At 30.9% G+C, this 22,696-nt stretch overlaps 1 protein-coding gene across 1 annotated transcript in view; it reads left to right on the forward strand.

Annotated features, from left to right (window-relative positions):
* Window positions 1–22,696, forward strand: part of LOC139514694 (inositol 1,4,5-trisphosphate-gated calcium channel ITPR3-like) — a 127,544-nt gene that overhangs the window by 23,274 nt on the left and 81,574 nt on the right. The window contains exons 4-17 of the mRNA XM_071304200.1: window positions 2,346–2,432; window positions 4,340–4,417; window positions 9,766–9,846; window positions 10,352–10,455; window positions 12,599–12,686; window positions 13,128–13,215; window positions 13,807–14,063; window positions 14,552–14,630; window positions 15,278–15,360; window positions 17,227–17,250; window positions 19,177–19,302; window positions 20,743–20,793; window positions 22,015–22,095; window positions 22,540–22,598. Of these exons, the coding sequence (XP_071160301.1) occupies window positions 2,346–2,432; window positions 4,340–4,417; window positions 9,766–9,846; window positions 10,352–10,455; window positions 12,599–12,686; window positions 13,128–13,215; window positions 13,807–14,063; window positions 14,552–14,630; window positions 15,278–15,360; window positions 17,227–17,250; window positions 19,177–19,302; window positions 20,743–20,793; window positions 22,015–22,095; window positions 22,540–22,598 (1,286 nt within the window). The remainder of the gene's footprint in view (window positions 1–2,345; window positions 2,433–4,339; window positions 4,418–9,765; window positions 9,847–10,351; window positions 10,456–12,598; window positions 12,687–13,127; window positions 13,216–13,806; window positions 14,064–14,551; window positions 14,631–15,277; window positions 15,361–17,226; window positions 17,251–19,176; window positions 19,303–20,742; window positions 20,794–22,014; window positions 22,096–22,539; window positions 22,599–22,696) is intronic.

Genomic DNA, 22,696 nt, shown 5'->3' on the forward strand with positions numbered 1-22,696 from the left:
AAGAAGCTTTATTATATCTGTATTAAATTGATCCTTTCCCAACCAAACAGAGGATTTGATCTACTCAATATTTACTTAAGAATTCAAAGAAAATTTAAATCGCAGATTTCCCAACTATTAGAGACAAAATCAATAATTCTATTCTATTTTGATGACTATATAATGTTTGATATATTGACACAATAAGTATATTCATGTTAATATTTGTAGAATTGCATTTACATGAATGTAAAGGACTAGGGCACCTGTTGTTAATGAAAAAGTTATGACTGAGCGATTGTTATTTCATCTGTGTCTTCACCTTTTTGTCAAGAATAAAAAAACAGGTTCAAGTACAGAAATTCAATAACTTTGTTTTTTGTCAAGAAGAGAAAATAGGTTTAAATACAGAAGTTCAATAAGTATTTTAATAAGATTCTTCATCGAACAAAGGAGGTTTTAAAATATTGATATAATACTTAAAACTCTGCATTTAGAGGTAACTTTTGTGAAGATGATGGTTTGGTGGTGTGATTTTGTTATGTTAAATAATGGAGCAAGATATTGGATTTATAATTACATCATAACATCATTAAACTAAAAAAAAAATTTTTTGAAAGCTTTGAGATCTGGTTTAACAATTTGAACAGTTTCTGTTAATAGGAATAATTGTTACAAAAATGCAATCATGAAATAGGCAGGTGTTTTGAAAAGGAACATTCCTGACAGTGTGGTAATATAATTATTTGTCTGTCTGACAGTGTGATAATACAATTGCTTATCTGTCTGACAGTGTAATCATACAATTACTTGTCTGTTAGATAGTGTGATAATGCAATTACTTATCTGTCTGACAGTGTAACCATACAATTACTTATCTGTCTGACAGTGTGATAATACAATTACTTAACTGTCTGACAGTGTGATAATACAATTACTTATCTGTCTGACGGTGTGATAATACAATTACTTAACTGTGTGACAGTGTGATAGTACAATTACTTGTCTGTCTGACAGTGTAACCCATGCAATTACTTGTCTGTCAGACAGTGTAATCATACATTTACTTGTCTGTCTGACAGTGTGACAATACAATTACTTATCTGTCTGACAGTGTAACCCATGCAATTACTTGTCTGTCAGACAGTGTAATCATACATTTACTTGTCTGTCTGGCAGTGTGACAATACAATTACTTATCTGTCTGACAGTGTAACCATACAATTACTTATCTGTCTGATAGTGTGATAATACAATTACTTATCTGCCTGACAGTGTAATCATACAATTACTTATCTGTCTGACAGTGTGACAATACAATTACTTGTCTGTGTGACAGTGTGATAATATAATTACTTATTTTTCTGACAGTGTAACCACACAATTACTTATCTGTCTAACAGTGTGGCCATACAATTACTTATCTTTTTGATAGTGTGACCATACAATTACTTATCTGTCTGACAGTGTAACCATACAATTACTTATCTGTCTGACAGTGTGATAATACAATTACTTAACTGTCTGACAGTGTGATTATACAATTACTTATCTGTCTGACAGTGTGATAATACAATTACTTAACTGTCTGACAGTGTGATAATACAATTACTTATCTGTCTGACAGTGTGATAATAGAATTACTTAACTGTGTGACAGTGTGATAGTACAATTACTTGTCTGTCTGACAGTGTAACCCATGCAATTACTTGTCTGTCAGACAGTGTAATCATACATTTACTTGTCTGTCTGACAGTGTGACAATACAATTACTTATCTGTCTGACAGTGTAACCATACAATTACTTATCTGTCTGATAGTGTGATAATACAATTACTTATCTGCCTGACAGTGTAATCATACAATTACTTATCTGTCTGACAGTGTGACAATACAATTACTTGTCTGTGTGACAGTGTGATAATATAATTACTTATTTGTCTGACAGTGTAACCACACAATTACTTATCTGTCTAACAGTGTGGCCATACAATTACTTATCTTTTTGATAGTGTGACCATACAATTACTTATCTGTCTGACAGTGTAACCATATAATTACTTATCTGTTTGATAGTGTGACCTTCCCTGTTTGAAAAAGCTGTGAATAAATTTTACAGAGACTATAGAGTTTACATCAAAATGAGGTTGAAATCTTAAGATTTTGTTGAAAAAGACAACCTCAGACATGTCTTCAGACAAAAAGGAATGTGAACATGTGACATGCACCCCAATTCAATGCTAATTACATCATTGTTTAATAAATATTTCATATGTCACTTATAATCTAATTGAAAGCCTACTTAATTTCAATTTTATGTAATGTTATGTTTTATTGGTTAATAGTTTCTTCATTTATTTTCACAGCTTGCTGCAGACTCTGAAAATGATGACAATAATCTGGAACAAAAAAGACAGCAAGGCAAAAAGGTGGTTTACGGACAAGTTATACAGGTATGGTAAAATGATATAACATGGGATCATAGCATATGTCAATACTTGTGTTAATGTGAATGTACTCTTAAGAACCATCTTTTACTCACATTTAATGAAATGGAAACAGGATATGGATAACTTATGCATGTGATAGATATTTAAGATTGTTCTAAGATTATTTTCAACCATAAAACATTTTTTATTACATAATTTATTGTACAATATTGCTTACACTACACAATAAGAAAGTAACAGTCATGTTTAGGTCACCTTGACATTTTCACAGGAGTTCATGACGACTATTTTTTTTTAGTTTCCTTGCTAAATAGAAACTTGGTCCAGCAAAACTAATCAGAAATAGTATACTGTGGCCCCAAGTTTCCAATCAAGACAAATATTCTTGTTTTATATAATAAGTTTTATGTAAGCAATATATGATCTCTATTTTATACTGTTTTCTTTTACAAATATCCTTTTTTCACACAAATTTGTATTTTTAGTAATGCATAAACTACCTTTTAAAGGTCACATTGTTTCTTTGAAATGAACATATTTGTCTTGCAGAACACAAATTCATGTGATATCTAAGTGAAAACTATGTGACCTAACTATTACTGATTCTTTTACTTTTTACAACTAATTGTAAAATCTTTGTAAAATCAGATAAGATATATACTATAAGTTTATAATGTTAAAAGCATTAGAAATAATTTATGGAGATTTAAAAAAAGTCAATAACTTTTTGAATGTAGAGGTAAACAAGTTATGTCTTAATATAAATATTATGTTTAATGAACATAGGAATGGCAGCATAAAAAAAATACTATGCTTTTTATATAAATGAATAACTGCCAACATATAGCCTTTTTCTTCTCATATAAATATTCAACCTCAAATGCAAAATCAATTAATTCAACTTGTGGAAAGGTCATAATATATCAATATATTTAACAGACAATTAATTTCAACAATAAGAATCGTGACTGTAAAGGAATTGAGGATTTAAATGTTTGTTTTGGTGATATCTAGTTACCTGTGTCCTGATAATCAGCTGACTCTCAAACTACATGTAGAAATTTTTTTTTACAATTTTTATTCATGTCAAATTTTTTTTCTAAAATATTTTTTTGTTGGCTTCCACTGTTTCCTGTAAGTGTCTCCTGTATGTATATGGGTATTTGCAATCTTCAAATACATGTATCACTGTAAAAATGTAACTGTTTATTCAGTTATTAATTTCATTCAACTTTTTGGGACAGGGCCATTCGTGTCGCTTTGACACATCTAGTCTTACTAATAAAACAACTAAAGTCTCAACTAAAGAAGATTCCCTTCAAGCTATTGTGTTTTGTGCTTTGAAGAATATGTTATTACAGTCAAATCCTGATCCACAAATAGATACTTATGAAGTGCTACATTTTCTCCCCATTAAAAAACTCTTGCACAGCATCTTTGAAGGTAAAATAGATGCTGCCCCTATTAATCATAGCATGACTTTCTACTTAAAAGATTCTACTAACAGATAAATGTTGGGATGTCATGATTGCACAACATATGTTTTTGTTATTAAAAAACAACCCAATTCATTCTATAATTTCCAAAGTAGTTGAGTTGAATAAGATTTGTTTAATTGTCAAGTTGCTGTTTTCTTACGATATTTTCTTATGATAAGAAAACAACAACCAAACAATAAAACATGTCTTATTCTGGTCAATTAGAAGATATAGCCTGTCAGTGATCAACATGATAGAAACACTGAGAAAGGGAGAGTTCTTTTTGTAAAATGTTCATCAATGAATGAACTAATGATTACTATGAAGGTATATGTATATATATTTTAAAATAATAATTTTATTTTTATCAAAATTATTTTTAATGATATACTTTTATTTTAATAGTAAAGATTTGTATGATTTATTTTACAGTTACAACATTCATTCACACAGAAATATATCCATGTTAGTACCACAAAAACATCGTCGACAGAAAGTAACAACATGGCTGTAAGTATTCAACTAACTAAAATTGGTTGAAGTCTACTAGTATGAGAATAATGTCTCTATCTGAACATTGATGAAACTCAAATAGTTCACATTTGTCTGAACATTTCGTCTCTGGTGGAGAGTTGTCTTTATTTTTTATATCAGCATTATTGAAAGATCAAGCCTCAGCTTACCAGTAATTTTAATCCTAACTTAATTTTATTTTTATCAAACAAAAAAATCTATCCAATCTATACTGATGAAACATCAATTGTTAACTTCAACTTTATAACTTTAACTTTCAAAATATTACTGTTGGTTGTAACTTTTATTTATTTTCAACAAGTGGTTGAAAGGCATAAAAATAATTATCATTTCAATATGTTTATACTATCAGAATCAGAATCAATATACTCTAAACATTATGTTTGAATCATTTTTTTAGCACATTTATGAACAAAGAATTGTAAAAAAGGCATTTTTTATAAACTTTTAATGTGATACTTATAATACCCTGTAAGATTTATTTTTTAATGAGTATTAAAATGCAAAACATAAAATACATCAATATTTTGTCCGATATCAAGATACTCTGTAAACCAATATCATAATGTGAACAAATGAAAGTTTTGATATTCATAATAATGATAATGGTGTTCAATAATTTAGATTATTCAAGCATTGGTAATATTTTAGAGTATATTATGTATCAATAGCTTATATTAAAATGTGGGTCTTCATTTTTTTTTGTAATTTGTATTTTGATACCATGAGCATCAATTATAATGGTTTTCTACATGAAAGAATGGATTTGTGCTATCAGCTAAATGTTTATATTGAACCAGTGAGTGAATCAATAATTTAAATCATTAAAGTGTCTTCCATTATCAAAGTTACTGCCAAATATATTGAGTTCATAGTTGTTGATCTTAAAAAGGTCAAGATTGAGGTTGTTTTGGATAATTTCACATTTAATTTTTACTTCATAAATTTAAACATTGAAATTTATTTGGTTTTAAAGTTTGATTATGGTTGAAAAATATATATGGCCCTATCACTCTGTCTTCTATCTGTCTGTGTATTACCTAAACATGGAATTGATGTTGAATAATGTATAGGTAATTACAGATAAAGTTTTGGCTTACTTTATGGATGTTTGAATTAAAAATCAAATAACTGTACTTTATAAGGAATCCTATTACTGGCATACTTGCACTGTGACCTAAAGCATGTGTTGACTGCCTGTAAACTGTTTTAAACTGAAATGTTATGATGGCAAAAGAGTGACAATGAAAATAATACTTTGTAAATCTTATGCATCCAATGCGCTTTTCTGTAATTACTGTTTTCATCAGGAAGACTCATAGCCAAACACTGTTATATGTATGTAAAAGAGTTGAAAAAGTTTTACTTGCAATCACATATGTTATGACAAACGGCATTGGCCGACTTTTGAAAAGACATGCATATTTTGGCAAGTAATAAAATGAGACCACCTAAATATTGTATGCCAAAAAACAGTTTGGCTTACACACCAAATGATAATATCAGATAAGTTATATTATAGATTTAGATATGTTTATTCTAAAAGGATTTAGATAAGAGAAATGCCATTAGCTATATATGGATGAGTTAAGATAATAGTGCTGTTAGAGGTATTTAAATAATCAGTTAGGATGTTTGCCATCTAGGTTCTCACAACCAAGGGGAGAAGTAAAAGGTGACAAAATTAAATAATTAGTGTCAGTCTACCCTAGCAGTGATCTACTTTGTATTGATCATCAGATGGCCTTACGCAATCCTCATCAAAAATTAAGTAGACATAATCGACTCATTGTAAAACTAAATCAAGTTTAAGTTGGTAAAGGAATGAAATAACTTGTTTATAGAGACAATGAATTCAAATATTTCATATAAACTTGTATGGCATGAATAAATAAACTAGTCAATAGACTCAATGAATATTTACACACAAATTGTTTTATAAATTGTTTTAGCTAACCAGAAGTTTGAAATTTAAATAATGTAATTAAAACAACTGCAATATATTTTCTCTTTAGCTTTAACTTTATGAGTTACATCTTATATATCACTTAAAATTGTGATTCCCATACCAGTTGGAAATGTGATCGCATGAAACTAGAAAATGTGATTCCTGTACCACTTGCAAATGTGATCCCCATACCTCAGGAAAATTATTTAGAAACGCAACACAATACATAAAAGATGTTCAGGCGCGTAGCTCCCTATACGCTAACACGCAGTTGCGTGCACATCGATTTGGCAAGCAAAAAAAAAATGCCAAAATAAAAATTTATAAATTAATTATAGTTAAAGGAAACTTATATGTTGTCACTTTTTTAAATGATGAACTTTTATTAAACTTTCATTAAATAACGGCATTTCAAATTAAACGTTTTATTGGAGATCACGCCAAAAGAGCATTGGAAAGTCTCATTATATTTTGCGTTCACACACGCAGACCATATGATAACGGAATTGGAGAGTAGAGGGTGTCTGGTTTTATCAGAAAATAGCTTCTTTGTGTCGTATCTGCTTCCTCGTGTTGTATGACATATAACCAACGAATAATTCTCAACATTGTCTGAGACATACAAAATGACCTGGCATGTATTTGGCGGACAATTTCAATCGGGAGGTCGCTCGATGGAGAACACATACGCTGGTTTATAACATCTCGCGAGTGCTACCATGCAGATCTATCAGTTTATTAAGTCTGTTGAAAACAAATGTACGATCAACAATTAACAACGTCAGGTTATCATTGCTAGCATTACTGCATATTGATCGGGATTTCAGTGTGAATGTTGACAAAGTAATAGAGAAGTTCGTTTCTGCTTAGACCCGAAGAGCAGATTTTGGTCAATGTTGAGTAAATTCTGTAATTCAAAAATGTGTTGTTTATGTATTAAATTAACCATGATTTACTCTATTCAGAAGATTTAAGTATTAATAGTTTTACGTTCATAAATTGTTTATAAGTCCTATCTACCTGTAGCTCTTCTTTAAACCGTCCTATGACCGAAAACCGAAAAAAAAAACATTTTTCTGCATTAAAGGGTCCCAAAAAAATTTCGCCTCACTCCGCTCGCCGGTAGTTGCTTGCACATCGTTTTCTTCTGGCTACGCCCCTGATGTTACCATATGTTGATATACGGCAAAAAAGAACGAATATCTAAGACTGTGAACAATACACCAGGGTTTTTACTACTGTTGATTTTTGGAAAATTTGCATTTTCATGGATATGTTACTTCCTGGTTTTGCCAAAGTCTACATACGGCCTGATAGAAAATTTGTACTTCGTTGAACATTTACATGCGTGGTTCACCTGTTCCCTCTAAAACCATGAAAATTGGTATCCCATGAATGATAATGAATCCACAGTATGTGCCAATCTATAGATTATCTGACATCCTGGAAAATAATTTGCTCTAATTTTAATTATTTTAGATTTAAAAAAAGTGAGTGAAAAATAATGAAATGTTATAGGATCAACCTAATTTTGATAGCCATCACCACTTCATTGTTATAATTAAGCTTTTAACAAGCAGACTTGTAGAATATAACAGATGAAATAATTTGAACAATGAATCTATTCACTTAGATATTGATTTATAAGACTGGTAGCAGGAAAAGAGATATAGATTATCCTACATATCATATTTCATTCTATTAGGTTTACAGCTTTACATCTGTATTTACATGTTACATCTGACTGCAGTCATAACAAAAAGTGTCATATATATGATACATTATTATGGCAATTATTGTTAGCATGTTATGTATATGTCTTGACTTTAAAGGTTCATTTTGAAATAACAGGATGAAGAACCTTAAAGTCAAGATGCTATACATGAATATGCTAACATGCCACAAACTTATGTACAGATATTTATGTTTGATGAAAAAAAAACCTATGGGTTAATTGTATTGTACAGGTTTTCAGGAAGAAGTAGTTTTCTGCTAAATGCGTTTAATTTGCTGATCTGGCGGCGGCGTCAGCTACGGCGGCGGCGTCGGCTACGGCGGTGGCGGTGTTAGCTCACTTCTTAAAAGCTATATATTTTAGAAGGTGGAAGACCTGGATGCTTCATATTTTGTATATAGATGCCTCATGTTACGAAGTTTCCGTCAGTCCCATGTCCAATGTCCTTGACCTCATTTTCATGGTTCAGTGACCACTTGAAAAAAAAGTTCAGAATTTTTGTAACGTTGAATTCTCTCTTATTATAAGTAATAGGATAACTATATTTGGTATGTGCGTACCTTGCAAGGTCCTCATGCCCGTCAGACAGTTTTCACATGACCTCGACCTCATTTCATGGATCAGTGCACAAGGTTGACCTCATTTCATGGATCAGTGCACAAGGTTAAGTTTTGGTGGTCAAGTCCATATCTCAGATACTATAAGCAATAGGGCTAGTATATTTGGTGTATGGAAGGACTGGAAGGTGTACATGTCCAACTGGCAGGTGTCATCTGACCGTGACCTCATTTTCATGGTTCAGTGGTTATAGTTAAGTTTTTGTGTTTTGGTCTGTTTTTCTCATACTTTATGCAATAGGTCTACTATATTTGTTGTATGGAATGATTGTAAGGTGTACATGTCTAGCGGGCAGATGTCATCTGACCTTGACCTCATTTTCATGGTTCAGTGGTCAAAGTTAAGTTTTTAAGTTTTGATCTTTTTATCTAATATTATATGCCAAAGGTCAACTATATTTGGTGTATGGAAATATATTATGATCTATATGTCAGTCCCGCAGGTTTTATTTGACCATGACCTCAATTGCACGGTTCATTGGACAGTGTTAAGTTTTTGTGTTTTGGTCTATTTTTCTTAAACTATAAGTAATAGGTCAACTATATTTGTTGTATGGAAGCATTGTTAGCTGTACATGTCTGCCTGGCATGGTTCATCTGACCTTGACCTCATTTTCATGGTTCATTGGTCTTTGTTTAACTATCTTGTTTAATGTTAAGTTTATTTGACAGTTGTAATAACGCTTTATACTTAGGACTATCAACATTATATCAATGATTAGTAAAGAAGGCGAGACATTTCAGTGTGTGCACTCTTGTTACTAGAAAGAGCTATTTTCTATTTATTAGTTTAAACATATTTATTTACAGTGCATTGGGAAACAAGTTTTGCAACTTATATTAACCCCTTTCCATTTTGTGGGTATGAGTGCTGCCTTGTAGTGGCATTAGCCTGCTCTTTTTCGAAATCTACAAAGGTGTCTTTAAGGTGCAAGAGATTTATTAGGTTGGGTTGGTGGAATAAAGTACAAAACATTTTGGTTAAGTAGATAGAAAGTAATGCCAAATATTTTCTTTTAATTAGGTTGAGTTGCTGGAAAGTAATGCCAAACATTGCCAGTTTAAGATCATGCCCAGGTACAAGGTCAAAGCAGAAGGAGATGTGGTAGGTATTGTTAACTATAATTTGTCATCTCGTGCAATCTGAATACTATAGTCAAATATAGATGTTCTGCTTGTTTTCAATGTTTCAAAAGATAGAAATAATACCATTCAGGAACATGTATACTCAACATACAAAAAAATATCATTTAACAAATTTTTTTTTACTAGTACCGTACCTGACTAAAGGAAAGATAACATTAAGATAAATGATATAGAGCAATACAACAACACATGTTTTATATTTTTACCGTTCAGTTTGGTATCTAACAATGAATTATTGCCTGCTGAAATTTTAACATGACTCCTTGAAATAGTGGCCTTTCCAACAGCAGCAGTCTTGATGCTATATATGCAGATCTGAGAAAGATTTTCTTATGTATATTTTGATAAAAAAGATGAACTCTAATTAATCCTTTCTACTGAAAAATATAGATTTGGTACTGAAATGTATAAGTATCTAACGACAATGCATATAGATATAAGTAATTTTGATGCAATATTTGTAGGTACAAGTGGATGATCAGATCGTGTTGGAGAGTATGAAATCTCCTGGGTCATTCCTTCATGTCAGTAAAGCATTCCTAGGACCAATGTCTGTGTACTCTAAAAGGTAAGTTAGAAAGTATGAAATCTCCTGGGTCATTCCTTCATGTCAGTAAAGCATTCCTAGGACCGATGTCTGTGTACTATAAAAGGTAAGTTAGGAATGTAAAGGAACATGTAAAATTATATATAAAGAAAAGGGTTTTGATAAATCAAACTCCAACATGATTAAAGAAGCTTTTAATTGCATAACATGTATTATGGAAAAAATTTAATAAGAGAATTTTTAGTTATATGGAAAAAATAAATTTCATGATACATGGTTTTGAGTATTACAAAATTTTCAAAGATAATGTTGGTTGAAATTTAAAGTTCTTTTGTTACAAAGTTGTAAATCTAAAAAAAAAAATAGATTAAGTTGTACATGTATATTTATATTGACAGTTTTTATGAATCATAAGATAATGAATGAAAATTAACTTTTCAAAACTGTCTTTTGCTTATGTAACTATTTGAGGAAATAAGTTTGGTTGGATTTCGGCTGAGAAAAAGCAAAACTGTAAGAAGAGTTTTTTTAGTGGAAGAAGACGTCAAGTCTTCTGAAGACTTAAGGGGCCGACCATTGGCTTTGAGTCTCCGTATGCCGCATTCATTTCGTGTATTACAATTTCAAAACAACTTAGATTCCTGACACCGATTTTTACACATGATTGGGCATCTGAATCATTTAATTTGTAAATTATGATTGTAAAACAATCACTATCGTAAATATGACCCTTTTATTTATGTAAATTATTAGATTTCATCTCATCCACATGAACATAATTTGTTTACTTGTAACAGGATGTTTTAACTAGATATTTGTATTACGCATGCGTGAATTTGGTATCGGTACAACTCGCCCTTGAAGTTACGAATTTACAATCCTGCAGACAAGAAGATTTTATTTTTATATAAATAAAAAGGATATATAAAGTGTTGTCTTTATTCATGGTTTTCCTTTGTCATGTGAATTAGATACCCTTCGTAACATACATGTGAACCTCCCGTTTAGGAGAAAAAACTCCCTGTATGAAATTTTTCAAACGCCATATTTGATCATTTCTTACTACTGTACGGGTGTAATTGACACCTGTGTTAAATTTTACCTGAACATCAAAGAAGATGTATAATTATATGGCTTCACTTGACAGCTTGGGTGTCAAACATACTGGTAATCAACGATGTTTACCTCCGGCTAACTGCCGTTGTGTTATCAAAACGATGTGTATTGGGAATATTGAAATACTTTTTTGTTACTTCCCTTTGTTTTATCCTGTTTTCAGTTATTTTGCTTTTAAAAATGTAAATGGTAAAAAGACTATAAATGATTAATATTTTAATCAAATAATCATAAAAGGATGTTGATTAAATGAATTTAAATGATTTTGGACAAATAAAAAAATTAAAATTTATAAATTATTTTATTAATTTAGACCTCCTTTCAAGGATTAAATTGAAGTTTACATATTAAATTTGTTTATAACTGGTTAGAAGTCAACATACAATATGTGCAACTAGGCTAATAGTCTAGCTTCTGCTAGCTTCATGTATAAATTTTCTACCGATTTAATATATAACTAGAATTATGCAAACAGACTTAAGGAAAAGGCATGTAAGTCATGTAAGTTCATACAAATATGACACTTTTTCTAGACAATCCAGATCTTGCAAAATACATCGCTAAAAATTGTAACCTTTAATTTTGTTGTTGTGCAGTAAAAACCCATATGGGAACTTTCAAAAGTTGGCAGGTATGTAACAAGTCTTACTATTTTTATGCTCCATTTATGGGCAATATGTTTTCTAGTCTGTCCGTCCGTCCTGCTTCTGGTTATAAAGTTTATGGTCGAGGTAGTTTTTGATGAAGTTGAAATCCAATCAACTTGAAACTTAGTACACATGTGTTCCTCTTGATGATATGATCTTCTTAATTACTGCCAAATTAAAGATTTTACCTAATTTTCATAGTCAACTGAACATAGAAAATGATTGTACGGATGGGAAATCCATGTACTTATGACCTTTTCTTGTTTGAAGAAAAAAAATACATTTTAACGATAATGGAACAAAGCAGCCTGGGTAAGTGGGGCTGCTTTTATGGTAATTCAAGTTACCTTTTATTCACCTTCTTCCACTTCAGAGCTATCAGCTCTTTGATTATGTTTCAGTTTTGAGTTGAATTTATCAGTGCAGCAGACAGGATTTACAGTTTATAGGAAGTACAAACCCCATATAGAAGATGACAACAAAGTCAGGGTAAGCAAGCATAGATAAAACTTACTATCCCCATTAGTTCCTATCCCCATTAGTTACTATCCCCATTAGTTACTATCCCCATTAGTTACTATCCCCATTAGTTACTATCCCCATTAGTTCATAATTTTTGGTTTGTTACTGATAGTTTTCAAAAATTAAGTCTTACCCCTTCTCATTAAAATGTATTGATAACTATTTGAATAATTTTTTGTAGTTTTATAAAATTGTGTTTGACAGTTTAAGTTTTAATTATGAAGAGTTTTTCAACTACATACAAAGTATACTTATTTTCATCTCTTTTTACATCCCTATAAATCTGTAGACACAGTTATTTCTGAATTGAGTTCTGAATGTCTAACAATTTCATTTATATGCAAAGTATTTATTGCCTTATTGTAGACTTTGGAAGAAATTTAACAGTTTTTATTTCGTATTTTAAAGGTTGGTGATATCATAAGATTTTACCATAAAGAAATGGAGGCCTACCTCGTGGCTGAAGGACTTTTCGATGATGAACTCTTGGAGGATGGTTAGATTCCTTTTAATTTATAACTACAAAGAGATTCAAATTATTTAACTATTTATACACAACACATATGAAAGAAATACTCTTATTATTAATCATACTAAATCATAGACTTGTATCAAAATTAAATGTTTCATAACAATACATAAAAATGTATCTTTCTACAATGGATGACTAAAAATATAATTCTTCATTATTGGATTTCTTGGGGCTACTCATTCATTTAAAAGAAAATTTAACTTAATATATAATTTTTAAAACTATAAAATACGAGTAAAATGAAAATTCTCAAAACAAGTAGTAAAACTGTTCATGTACAAAAAAGTTAAGGCTGTGGAGATCCCTGCAGGACTATTGACCAGCTGAAGTAGTGGCACAAATTCTTTATGAGTGATCACACAACTTACTTTGGCTATAAACAAGACAGATTAGAAGCTTAGAAGCTGTCTTTTTAGATGTAAATGAAAAATTCTGTAGAAAATGGCCTTGTTTCAAAATCACTGTAAAGAGAATAAAGGAAAAATGTGTAATTGTTTATTACAGCAATGTTGACATTTTCACAATATAAGACAATAATTTGAATTTACTTAACAGTACATCTGAGAATGAGACCAATGGATCAGAATAATCCCAAGACATTATTCCCGAGTACATCAGCTGTAACTTACTGGCAGATTGAGCTTCAGACTGGTCCCATCGATGGTGGGGTACTCAAGTGGGAACAGCAATGCAGAATTATACACATGTGTTCACGGAAGTATCTAACAGTAGACAAAGCATTACAGAAGGTGACCTTAACAGGTGACCATATGGACCCAAATACAGTATTCAGGATTCATCCAGTTATCAGGGTAATATTGGTTTTATTTACATGCAGAAAATTATGTTTTGGACTTTTTAAGTTGTCATATTTTATGTGAAGAGAGAGCGTATCAAGTTATGATTATCATATTTGTATCATATCAAAACACAAATCTAGTAAAAAGTAAAATCACAAAAATACTGAACTCTGAGGAAAAATTAAAAAAAAGTACCAAATCAATTGGCAAATAAAAAGCTCAAACACAACAAACAAATGAATAACAAATGTCATATTCCTGACTTAGTACAGACAATTTCTTAGGTATAAAATGGTGGAGCAACCTGGTTTTATAGCTAGCTAAACCTCTTACTTGTATTACATTCCCAAATAATGCCTTTTTATTGACAACGAAATGAAATTACTGTTGCTTAGTTTAAGAATCAATATTAACTTCAATTCTTCATAACAGTAACAAAATATCAACACAACTGGTCAGTTTGTAGTAATTATTTAAGGGAGATATTTATTTAATTGCAGGAGTATGATGAAGTACCTTTGGACAGTTATTGTAGAATAGAACATGTAGTATCAAAGAGATGGCTTCATGCTTTAACAGGTAATACAGAGATAAACATGTATAAATACATCGTTCTATTAGATATTAAACGTGTGAAAGCTGAACAAAGCAATACTTTCAATTGACTTCTGGACAAATTTGTTGATATGTATGCATATACTTGTATATCATGTCCTTGGTTCAACTTTTATAGTTTCATCTTACTGCATTGAAGATATTGGCTCACTGGTAACATTATGTTTTTTTTATTGGAAAAATAGACTCATATATTTTTTGAAATTCTAGAGCTCAGTGTTTTAAATAGAGAACTTAAAGGCAAAGAATTGGGTGTAAAGATAACAAGAAAAACATAGACTATAAGCTAACACTATACTAATACTTTGGGTCATTCCTTCTCCATTAAAAACTGGTAGTAATATCAGGTACTTTTGAAAGGTCAATATATCTTGCCTCTAGCACAGAAGACAGGTTATCCAACATTAAAACACAACACTGAAGTGGACAAAAACCCTAACATACAACATCAACTCCTGACAAAGATCCTAACTTGGGACAGCCACCTATAGAGCTAGGTTAAAATCTATTCTCCACTGATATCTTGATAACTCTGAGATTATATGTGCCTTTGGAATAGATGAAGTTATGAAAGAAAAAGAAATGATGAACGTCAATTGCTATTTTTACAGTTGATTATGTTAGAAAATGTGCACAGCAAGAAGAGGATAGCTCGATGGGATCATTGAAATGGAGCACTGCTACTTTGAAACAAGTGAGTTTATCTGTCTGTTGTTTTAATATACATTAATCATCAGAAATTAATATTTTAGATTGGCCAGTGTTAACTGAATTCTATTACTTGACCAAATGTGTGTTAAATTTATAATTAATTTTGTATCTTTCATTTATGTTAATGCTAACTCTAAGTAGAGAAAAAACTCTACTCTTTTAGGGAAAAGTCGAAAGCTGACATTTTTACCATGTTTCAAGAGGGTCAAGAAGAGGTACAACAGCTTTATTGAGAAGCAACAACTGGAAACTTACTCTAGTTGTAAGCCTAAGTTGTTATAAACATTAATAACTGGTAAACTTACATTTTTCTGTCAGATTGGAGATCATACTCATAGTATGATTACTGTAAAACAAATACCAAAACAATGTAATACAATACAAATCTAGTTTATAGAATCATTCTAATATTAAATTGTTTCTATGTATAGACAGATAATTCAGAATATTCTTTTTAAGCTTCCTTTCAAGCATGTAGTCAGATGTCTTACTATAAGCACATAACCTTTTTCATTTCTTTGAAATTAACTTGTTTATCCTGGAATTGATGAACAAACACATTTTACTTTCCTCAGTATTCTAAATCCTAGAAGTGGACCATTGAATGAATTGAAAGTGTATATGACATATGGAAAGTTAAAATTAAGAAACAAAATGGTCTGCATTAACTTAAATATTTTGTACAAATTTTATTTTTTAATAAATAAATTTCAAAGACAGGTGGTTCATGTTATGCTGCTGTGAAAGAAAACCATACAGTTCTAGACATGGCCTGCCATGGTCTTGTTTTATATCCTAGGTATAAGATAGGCATTCTTTTCTATCCTAGGTATAAGATATAAGATGTATAAATGTAAGTTTCTGTAGGAGTTATGTCCTATGCCTGGTCTGCTATGGCATTCTTTTCTATCCTAGGTATAAGATATATGCTGTATAAATGTAAATTTCTGTAGGGGTTACATCCTATGCATGGCCTGCATTGTTTTAAATCCTAGGTATAAGATATATTCTGTATAAATGTAAATTTCTTTAGGGGTTACAACAGGTATGTATGTAAGTAGGGAACCTTAAATATTACTGTTAACGTTATCAAATTAATAGAATATTGAATAAACAGTACTTTTGTACTCTGTCTTTTGGACAAGTTTGTCAAAATTTGCTTGTGTTTGACTAAATCAGCAGTAATAGGTTACTAACAGTAACATTTTATATATATATATATATTTAATTTCTTTTGTGATCCTAATGTTCATTATTTAAATCTAATGTAATCCACACACTTACATTTACCATAATTCTCACATTTTGAAGGACCCCTTTCTTCAATCCATATTGTAAACCAAAACCTGTTGTATGGACAGTTGTTCAGTAAACATTTTTGGGAAAGGGGAAGGTTCCTAGGAAAGAAAGAAAAAACCACAATATGTAAATAGAGAGGATACAAAAACAATGTGTTAATAGAGAAAAAAAACCACAATGTGTTAAATAAATTAAAAGAAAACACAATGTGCAACAGAAAGAGTACAAACAAACACAATGTGTAAAATTTTATACACTGTAAATATAAGAATCAGTTGTTCATACACCATCATCAACTCTGTTCATGTCATATTTAAGAATTCCAATAAAAGATATAAAGGAGTAAATGACATTTAATTTGAAAGTTTATTTAGTTTTTTGAAAAATGAAGTAATGATTAAAATATCTGCATTCATATCTGGCGTCGCTCAGCAAAGCATTTTATTTGAAAAATGAAGTAATGAATAAAATGAAGCCTAAAAGCTACTCTCTAGATATGATATAAACAGGAAGTGATCAGATATTGTAATATGATATTGTTTCCTACAAGCATGCTAAAGCCTACAGTGGATTTGTAAGTCTATGTGTCTCGTAATTTATCTATTGAATACAGGAAGTATTTTTTTTTTCTCTTTATGCATGATATCTGTTTTATTTTTACTACATTTGCATGAGTGTTTTTTTCTTCTGTACACTGAAATATTCTATTTGCCTTTTTCGTCATTATGATAGATATGCATTATATAAAACAATTTATTGAGCTTCATTTTTGTTTCAGATCTAAAATCTTGTATGTCTTTGTAGATAGAGAGTTAAACTATCATTTTGTTGGTTTTTACAATTATTTAGTTGTTTGAATAAAAGAATAAATAATTGCAGCTTGTTTTATTTGATATTTTTATTTCATTACACTTTGAATTAAAGCAACTCAATTGTAAGCTCACCTGGCCTGAAAAGCGAAATAAGCTATTCTCATCACTTGTCCATGAACTTTTACAAAAATCTTATCCTCTGAAACTGCTTGGCCAAATTTAACCAAACTTGACCAAAATCAAATGTGTCTGATGATCCCAGCCACCCACCAACATGGCAGATCTGGCTGAAAATAGATCGGTTACTATTATCTTGAAAACAATAAAAAAAGAGATAGAAACTGTAGATAGAAAATATAATCAGCAAGACAAGATAGTGAAAATTGTTGATTGAGTTTTTCAGTGAGTAATTGCCCCAAATTAGGAATATGACCATTTTTTGTGTTTTGCTCATTATGATGATCCTGAAAACCGTAATAGATATACAGCCACTGAAAAAGGAAAATTATCAGCAGAACCAGATCTACAAATTTGTCAGAAAGATGAAATCATCAGATGACTATATAGGAGTTATTGACTAGTAACCATGATTTTTGTCGAGCCTGCAACTTTTTTGTTTGCAGAAAGCTCGACATAGGGATAGTGATCTGGCGGCGGCGGCGTAAGCTAACTTCTTAAAAGCTTTATAATTTAGAAGGTGGTAGACCTGGAAGCTTCATTCTTTGTATATAGATGCCTCATATTACGAACTTTCTGTCAGTCACATGTCCAATGTCCTTGACCTCATTTTCATGGTTCAGTGACTGCTTGAAAAAAAAGTCAATATTTTTTGTAATGTTAAATTCTCTTTTATTATAAGTAATAGGATAACTATATTTGGTATGTGTGTACCTTGCAAGGTCCTTATGCCCGTCAGACAGTTTTCACTTGACCTCGACCTCATTTCATGGATCAGTGAACAAGGTTAAGTTTTGGTTTTCAAGTCCATATCTCAGATACTATAAGCAGTAGGTGTATTATATTCGGTGTGTGGAAGGACTGTAAAGTATACATGTCCAACTGACAGGTATCATCTGACCTTGACCTCATTTTCATGGTTCAGTAGTCAAAGTTAAGTTTTTGAATTTTGGTCTTTTTTTCTAATACTATATGCAATAGGTCAATTATATTTGGTGCATGAAAATATTTTATGATCTATATGTCGGTCGCACAGGTTTTATTTGACCTTGACCTCATTTTCACGGTTCATTTCAAAGTGTTGAGTATTTGGGTTTTGGTCTGTTTTTCCTAATTTATTGATCAATGTTTAGTTTTCTTGGTTAATGATGAGTTTATGTGACAGTTGTAATAAAGCTTTATATTTAGGACTATCAACATAATATCAATGATTAGTAAAGAAGGCGAGACATTTTAGCGTGTGCACTCTTGATAACATTTTCTTTGCTTTTTTGACAAGAAATTTAGTAGATAAAGAAGACTTATAAAAAGCAAAATTGATCAGCAAGAATAGATAAACAAAAACGACATGTTATTTATATTCTTGTTTCCAATGTTAAAAATGTTAGAAAGAAATCAAATTTAATAAGGCTTAGCATTTAAAATTTAAGTAATGTTAAAAAAACACTGCAGTCTAAACTTATATATGATACCATATTCAAAATGTTCATTTGTGTTTTGATAATTTGTAGATAAGTACAATAGAAGAGAAACAGTATGATGATGCCTTTACTATCCAAGGAGTGTCCTCAGATCTTGTAGAAATATTTGACTACATGGCAGGCATGGTACCATTCATACAAAAGCTTATAGGAGATGTAAGTATCTGGTAGAAATATTTAACTACATGGCAGGCATGGTACCATTCATACAAAAGCTTATAGGAGATGTAAGTAACTAGTAGAAATATTTGATTACATGGCAGGCATGGTACCATTCATACAAAAGCTTATAGGAGATGTAAGTATCTGGTAGAAATATTTAACTACATGGCAGGCATGGTACCATTCATACAAAAACTTATAGATGTAAGTATCTAGTAGAAATATTTGACTACATGGCAGTTATGGTACCATTCATACAAAAGCTTATAGGAGATGTAAGTTTCTAGTAGAAATATTTGATTACATGGCAGGCATGGTACCATTCATTCAAAAGCTTATAGGAGATGTAAGTAACTAGTAGAAATATTTGATTACATGGCAGGCATGGTACCATTCATGCAAAAGCTTATAGGAGATGTAAGTAGCAGGCAAATGACAATATTTTATCACATATTTCATCTTGTTAAAACTTGTTTTTTTTTTAAAGCCATTTTCATTTGTTCTAGTTTTCTCGCAAGCACTGAATTCTATTTTTTTTTTCTAAAGCTTTTAAAAAACTTATCAGTTTGTTTAAAAGAGAATTGCTCACGTAAAAAGGTATAGTAAAATGTTTCCCGTTAGAAATATAAATTAAATATATAGCAATTAATAGCTATTTTAAATTAAAATCAGATGATTGGCAAATATGAGTTGACAGTGATATGTGTTATGTTGTCAGAACATAGAACTCTAATGAGTTGACAATGATATGTGTTATGTATGGTGTCTTGGTTTACAGGGGAACTTTATGTCATCTATGTAGAGGGGGTCTTTATGTCATCTTTGTTTACAGGGGATCTTTGTGTCATCTTTGTTTACAGGGGATCTTTGTGTCATCTTTGTTTACATGGGATCTTTGTGTCATCTTTATTTACATGGGGTCTTCGTGTCATTTATGTATACAGGGGATCTTTGTGTCATCTTTGTTTACAGGGGATCTTTGTGTCATCTTTGTTTACAGGGGATCTTTGTGTCATCTTTGTTTACATGGGATCTTTGTGTCATCTTTATTTACAAGGGGTCTTCGTGTCATTTATGTATACAGGTGGTCTTTGTGTCATCTTTGTTTACAGGGGATCTTCATGTCATCTTTGTTTACAGGGGGCTTTAGTGTCATCTTTGTTTACAGGAGGCCTTTATGTCATCTTTGTTTTAGAGGGGGACTTTATGCCATCTTTGTTTACAGGGAGTCTTTGTGTCATCTTTGTTTACAGGGGGTCTTTGTGTCAAAGTAGTCCTCCAAGTAGTTCATCTCTACTGATCACTAACCAGTCAACACTAATGTTGGGTTATTTTTTGTGATGTTCAATTATCTTCTTTTGATTTCATAATTTTACATAATTAAATTCTCATCACTTCTATGTACTCACATCCTACTATTATTTTTTGTTTCAGAAAAAAGATGGTGTCCAGCTGAATGCTAAAATGACCCATGATGCTGTTGTGGTTAGTAACAGTAATGCAACTGTTAAAAGCTATGCATGAATATTCTTTAAAAGTTAATGGTCTTTTCTGTAATAAGGCAAAGTTAATATAGTTGCACAGTGTTTTAGATTTTTTAGAAATTTTGTATGCATAAGATGCTACATCTAAATAAACTAATATGCAAAAGACTAACACAACTGTTCCTTAAATTTTCAATTTATGTCTGTTTTTTACCTGAAAATGGCATGTTTTGCTAATTTTACATCAGAATTGGAATAAAGGCCAGGTGTACAATACAGAACAGTTATCTCCTAATTGTGTTAGTCTTTGTCATATGTTTTTAAATTTTCAAACATCAGAACACGCAGAAGATTCATACTTAAAAATCTGCTATACTTCAGAATAACATCAGAAAAATATGTGATTTGGCTTTGGGAGGTTAAATTTGTACAATTGTATTCAATTCTAGGCAAAATAGAATGTGTATATATATGATGTCTAAAATCTAACTTTTTTTTTCTATCAAGAAAGCAAAAAACATTGTCCTGTGTATATGTCAAATATATTTGGTCTGTAGAAATATTAGATGTGTAGATATCTTTCTGATGAAGATATAATGTCCTTGACCTCATTTTTTTGGGTTTATTCATTCCCAATAATTTTAGGACATGAGACATTTTGATTGTGGTTACACTTCATGTGTTTTCTAGAAGTATACTGAATCAAATTAATATCATTAAACATGAGAGTCTGGATCAAATTAATATCATTAAACATGAGAGACTGAATCAAATTAATATCATTAAACATGAGAGACTGAATCAAATTAATATCATTAAACATGAGGGAAATTTCCATTTGTGTTTTCTAGAAGTATACTGGATCAAATTAATATCATTAAACATGAGGGAGATTTCCATTTAATAATAAAAAATGAAATATATTTTTATGCCCCACCTACGATAGTAAAGGGGCATAATGTTTTCTGGTCTGTGCATCTGTTCGTTAGTCTGTACCGCTTCAGGTTAAAGTTTTTGGTTGAGGTAGTTTTTGATGAAGTTAAAGTACTATCAACTTGAAATTTAGTACACATGTTCCTTTTATGATATGGTCTTTCTTATTTTAATGCAAAATTCAAATTTTTACCCCAATTTCATGGTCCACTGAACATAGAAAATGATAGTGCCATCGACACATTCTTGTCAATATTTATTACAATGTAAGTAATGAATTATTTTTCAGGCATTGTCAGAACTGAAAGACTTTATGATTGTTGATAGTTTACCCAACAAAAACCGACAGAAACTAATGAGAAATCTCAGGGTAGGTACAGATATCATTTACAAGATGCTGTAATGGAACTTTAATATTTGTGAAATGATATCCCTGCTAAAAAAAAAAGGCAGATCGAAGAACACAAAAATTTGTGAAGACATAAATATGAATTTTTGATACAAAATACCATAAAATGGAGATATTTTGCACTAGTTTTTCAATGACAGATACAAAAGAAAAATGCAGTTATTTCACCTTACTGAATGTCAGCTTGTAAGATACAATTATTTTATATTGATGACTGTGATTACAATACAACAGCATAAAATTCCTATCTACCTGTCTGGCTCTCATTGAAGCTGACAAGTTTAATGCATTGACATTGCTACATGTTGATTGGTAAACTCAATTTGCGATAGTAAAACTTAAATTCACGTAGGTCAAGGTTTAAACACAGTTCAGTTATCTCTTACTTTGTTTTGTGATTCACAGATAGTGGAGTTACTAGTCTACCTGTTACAGATCCCATTCAGAGGAACTGCAGATCAACAGTAAGTTTTTATAAAATGCTTGTAATTCTTTGAGTCTGGCAAAGGTCACCTTGTCTTGACTATATTTTTCATGGTTTATTTTTCAAGGTTGAATTTTT

Source organism: Mytilus edulis, chromosome 3 (genome assembly GCF_963676685.1).
Source record: "Mytilus edulis chromosome 3, xbMytEdul2.2, whole genome shotgun sequence".
Classification (NCBI taxonomy): domain Eukaryota; kingdom Metazoa; phylum Mollusca; class Bivalvia; order Mytilida; family Mytilidae; genus Mytilus; species Mytilus edulis.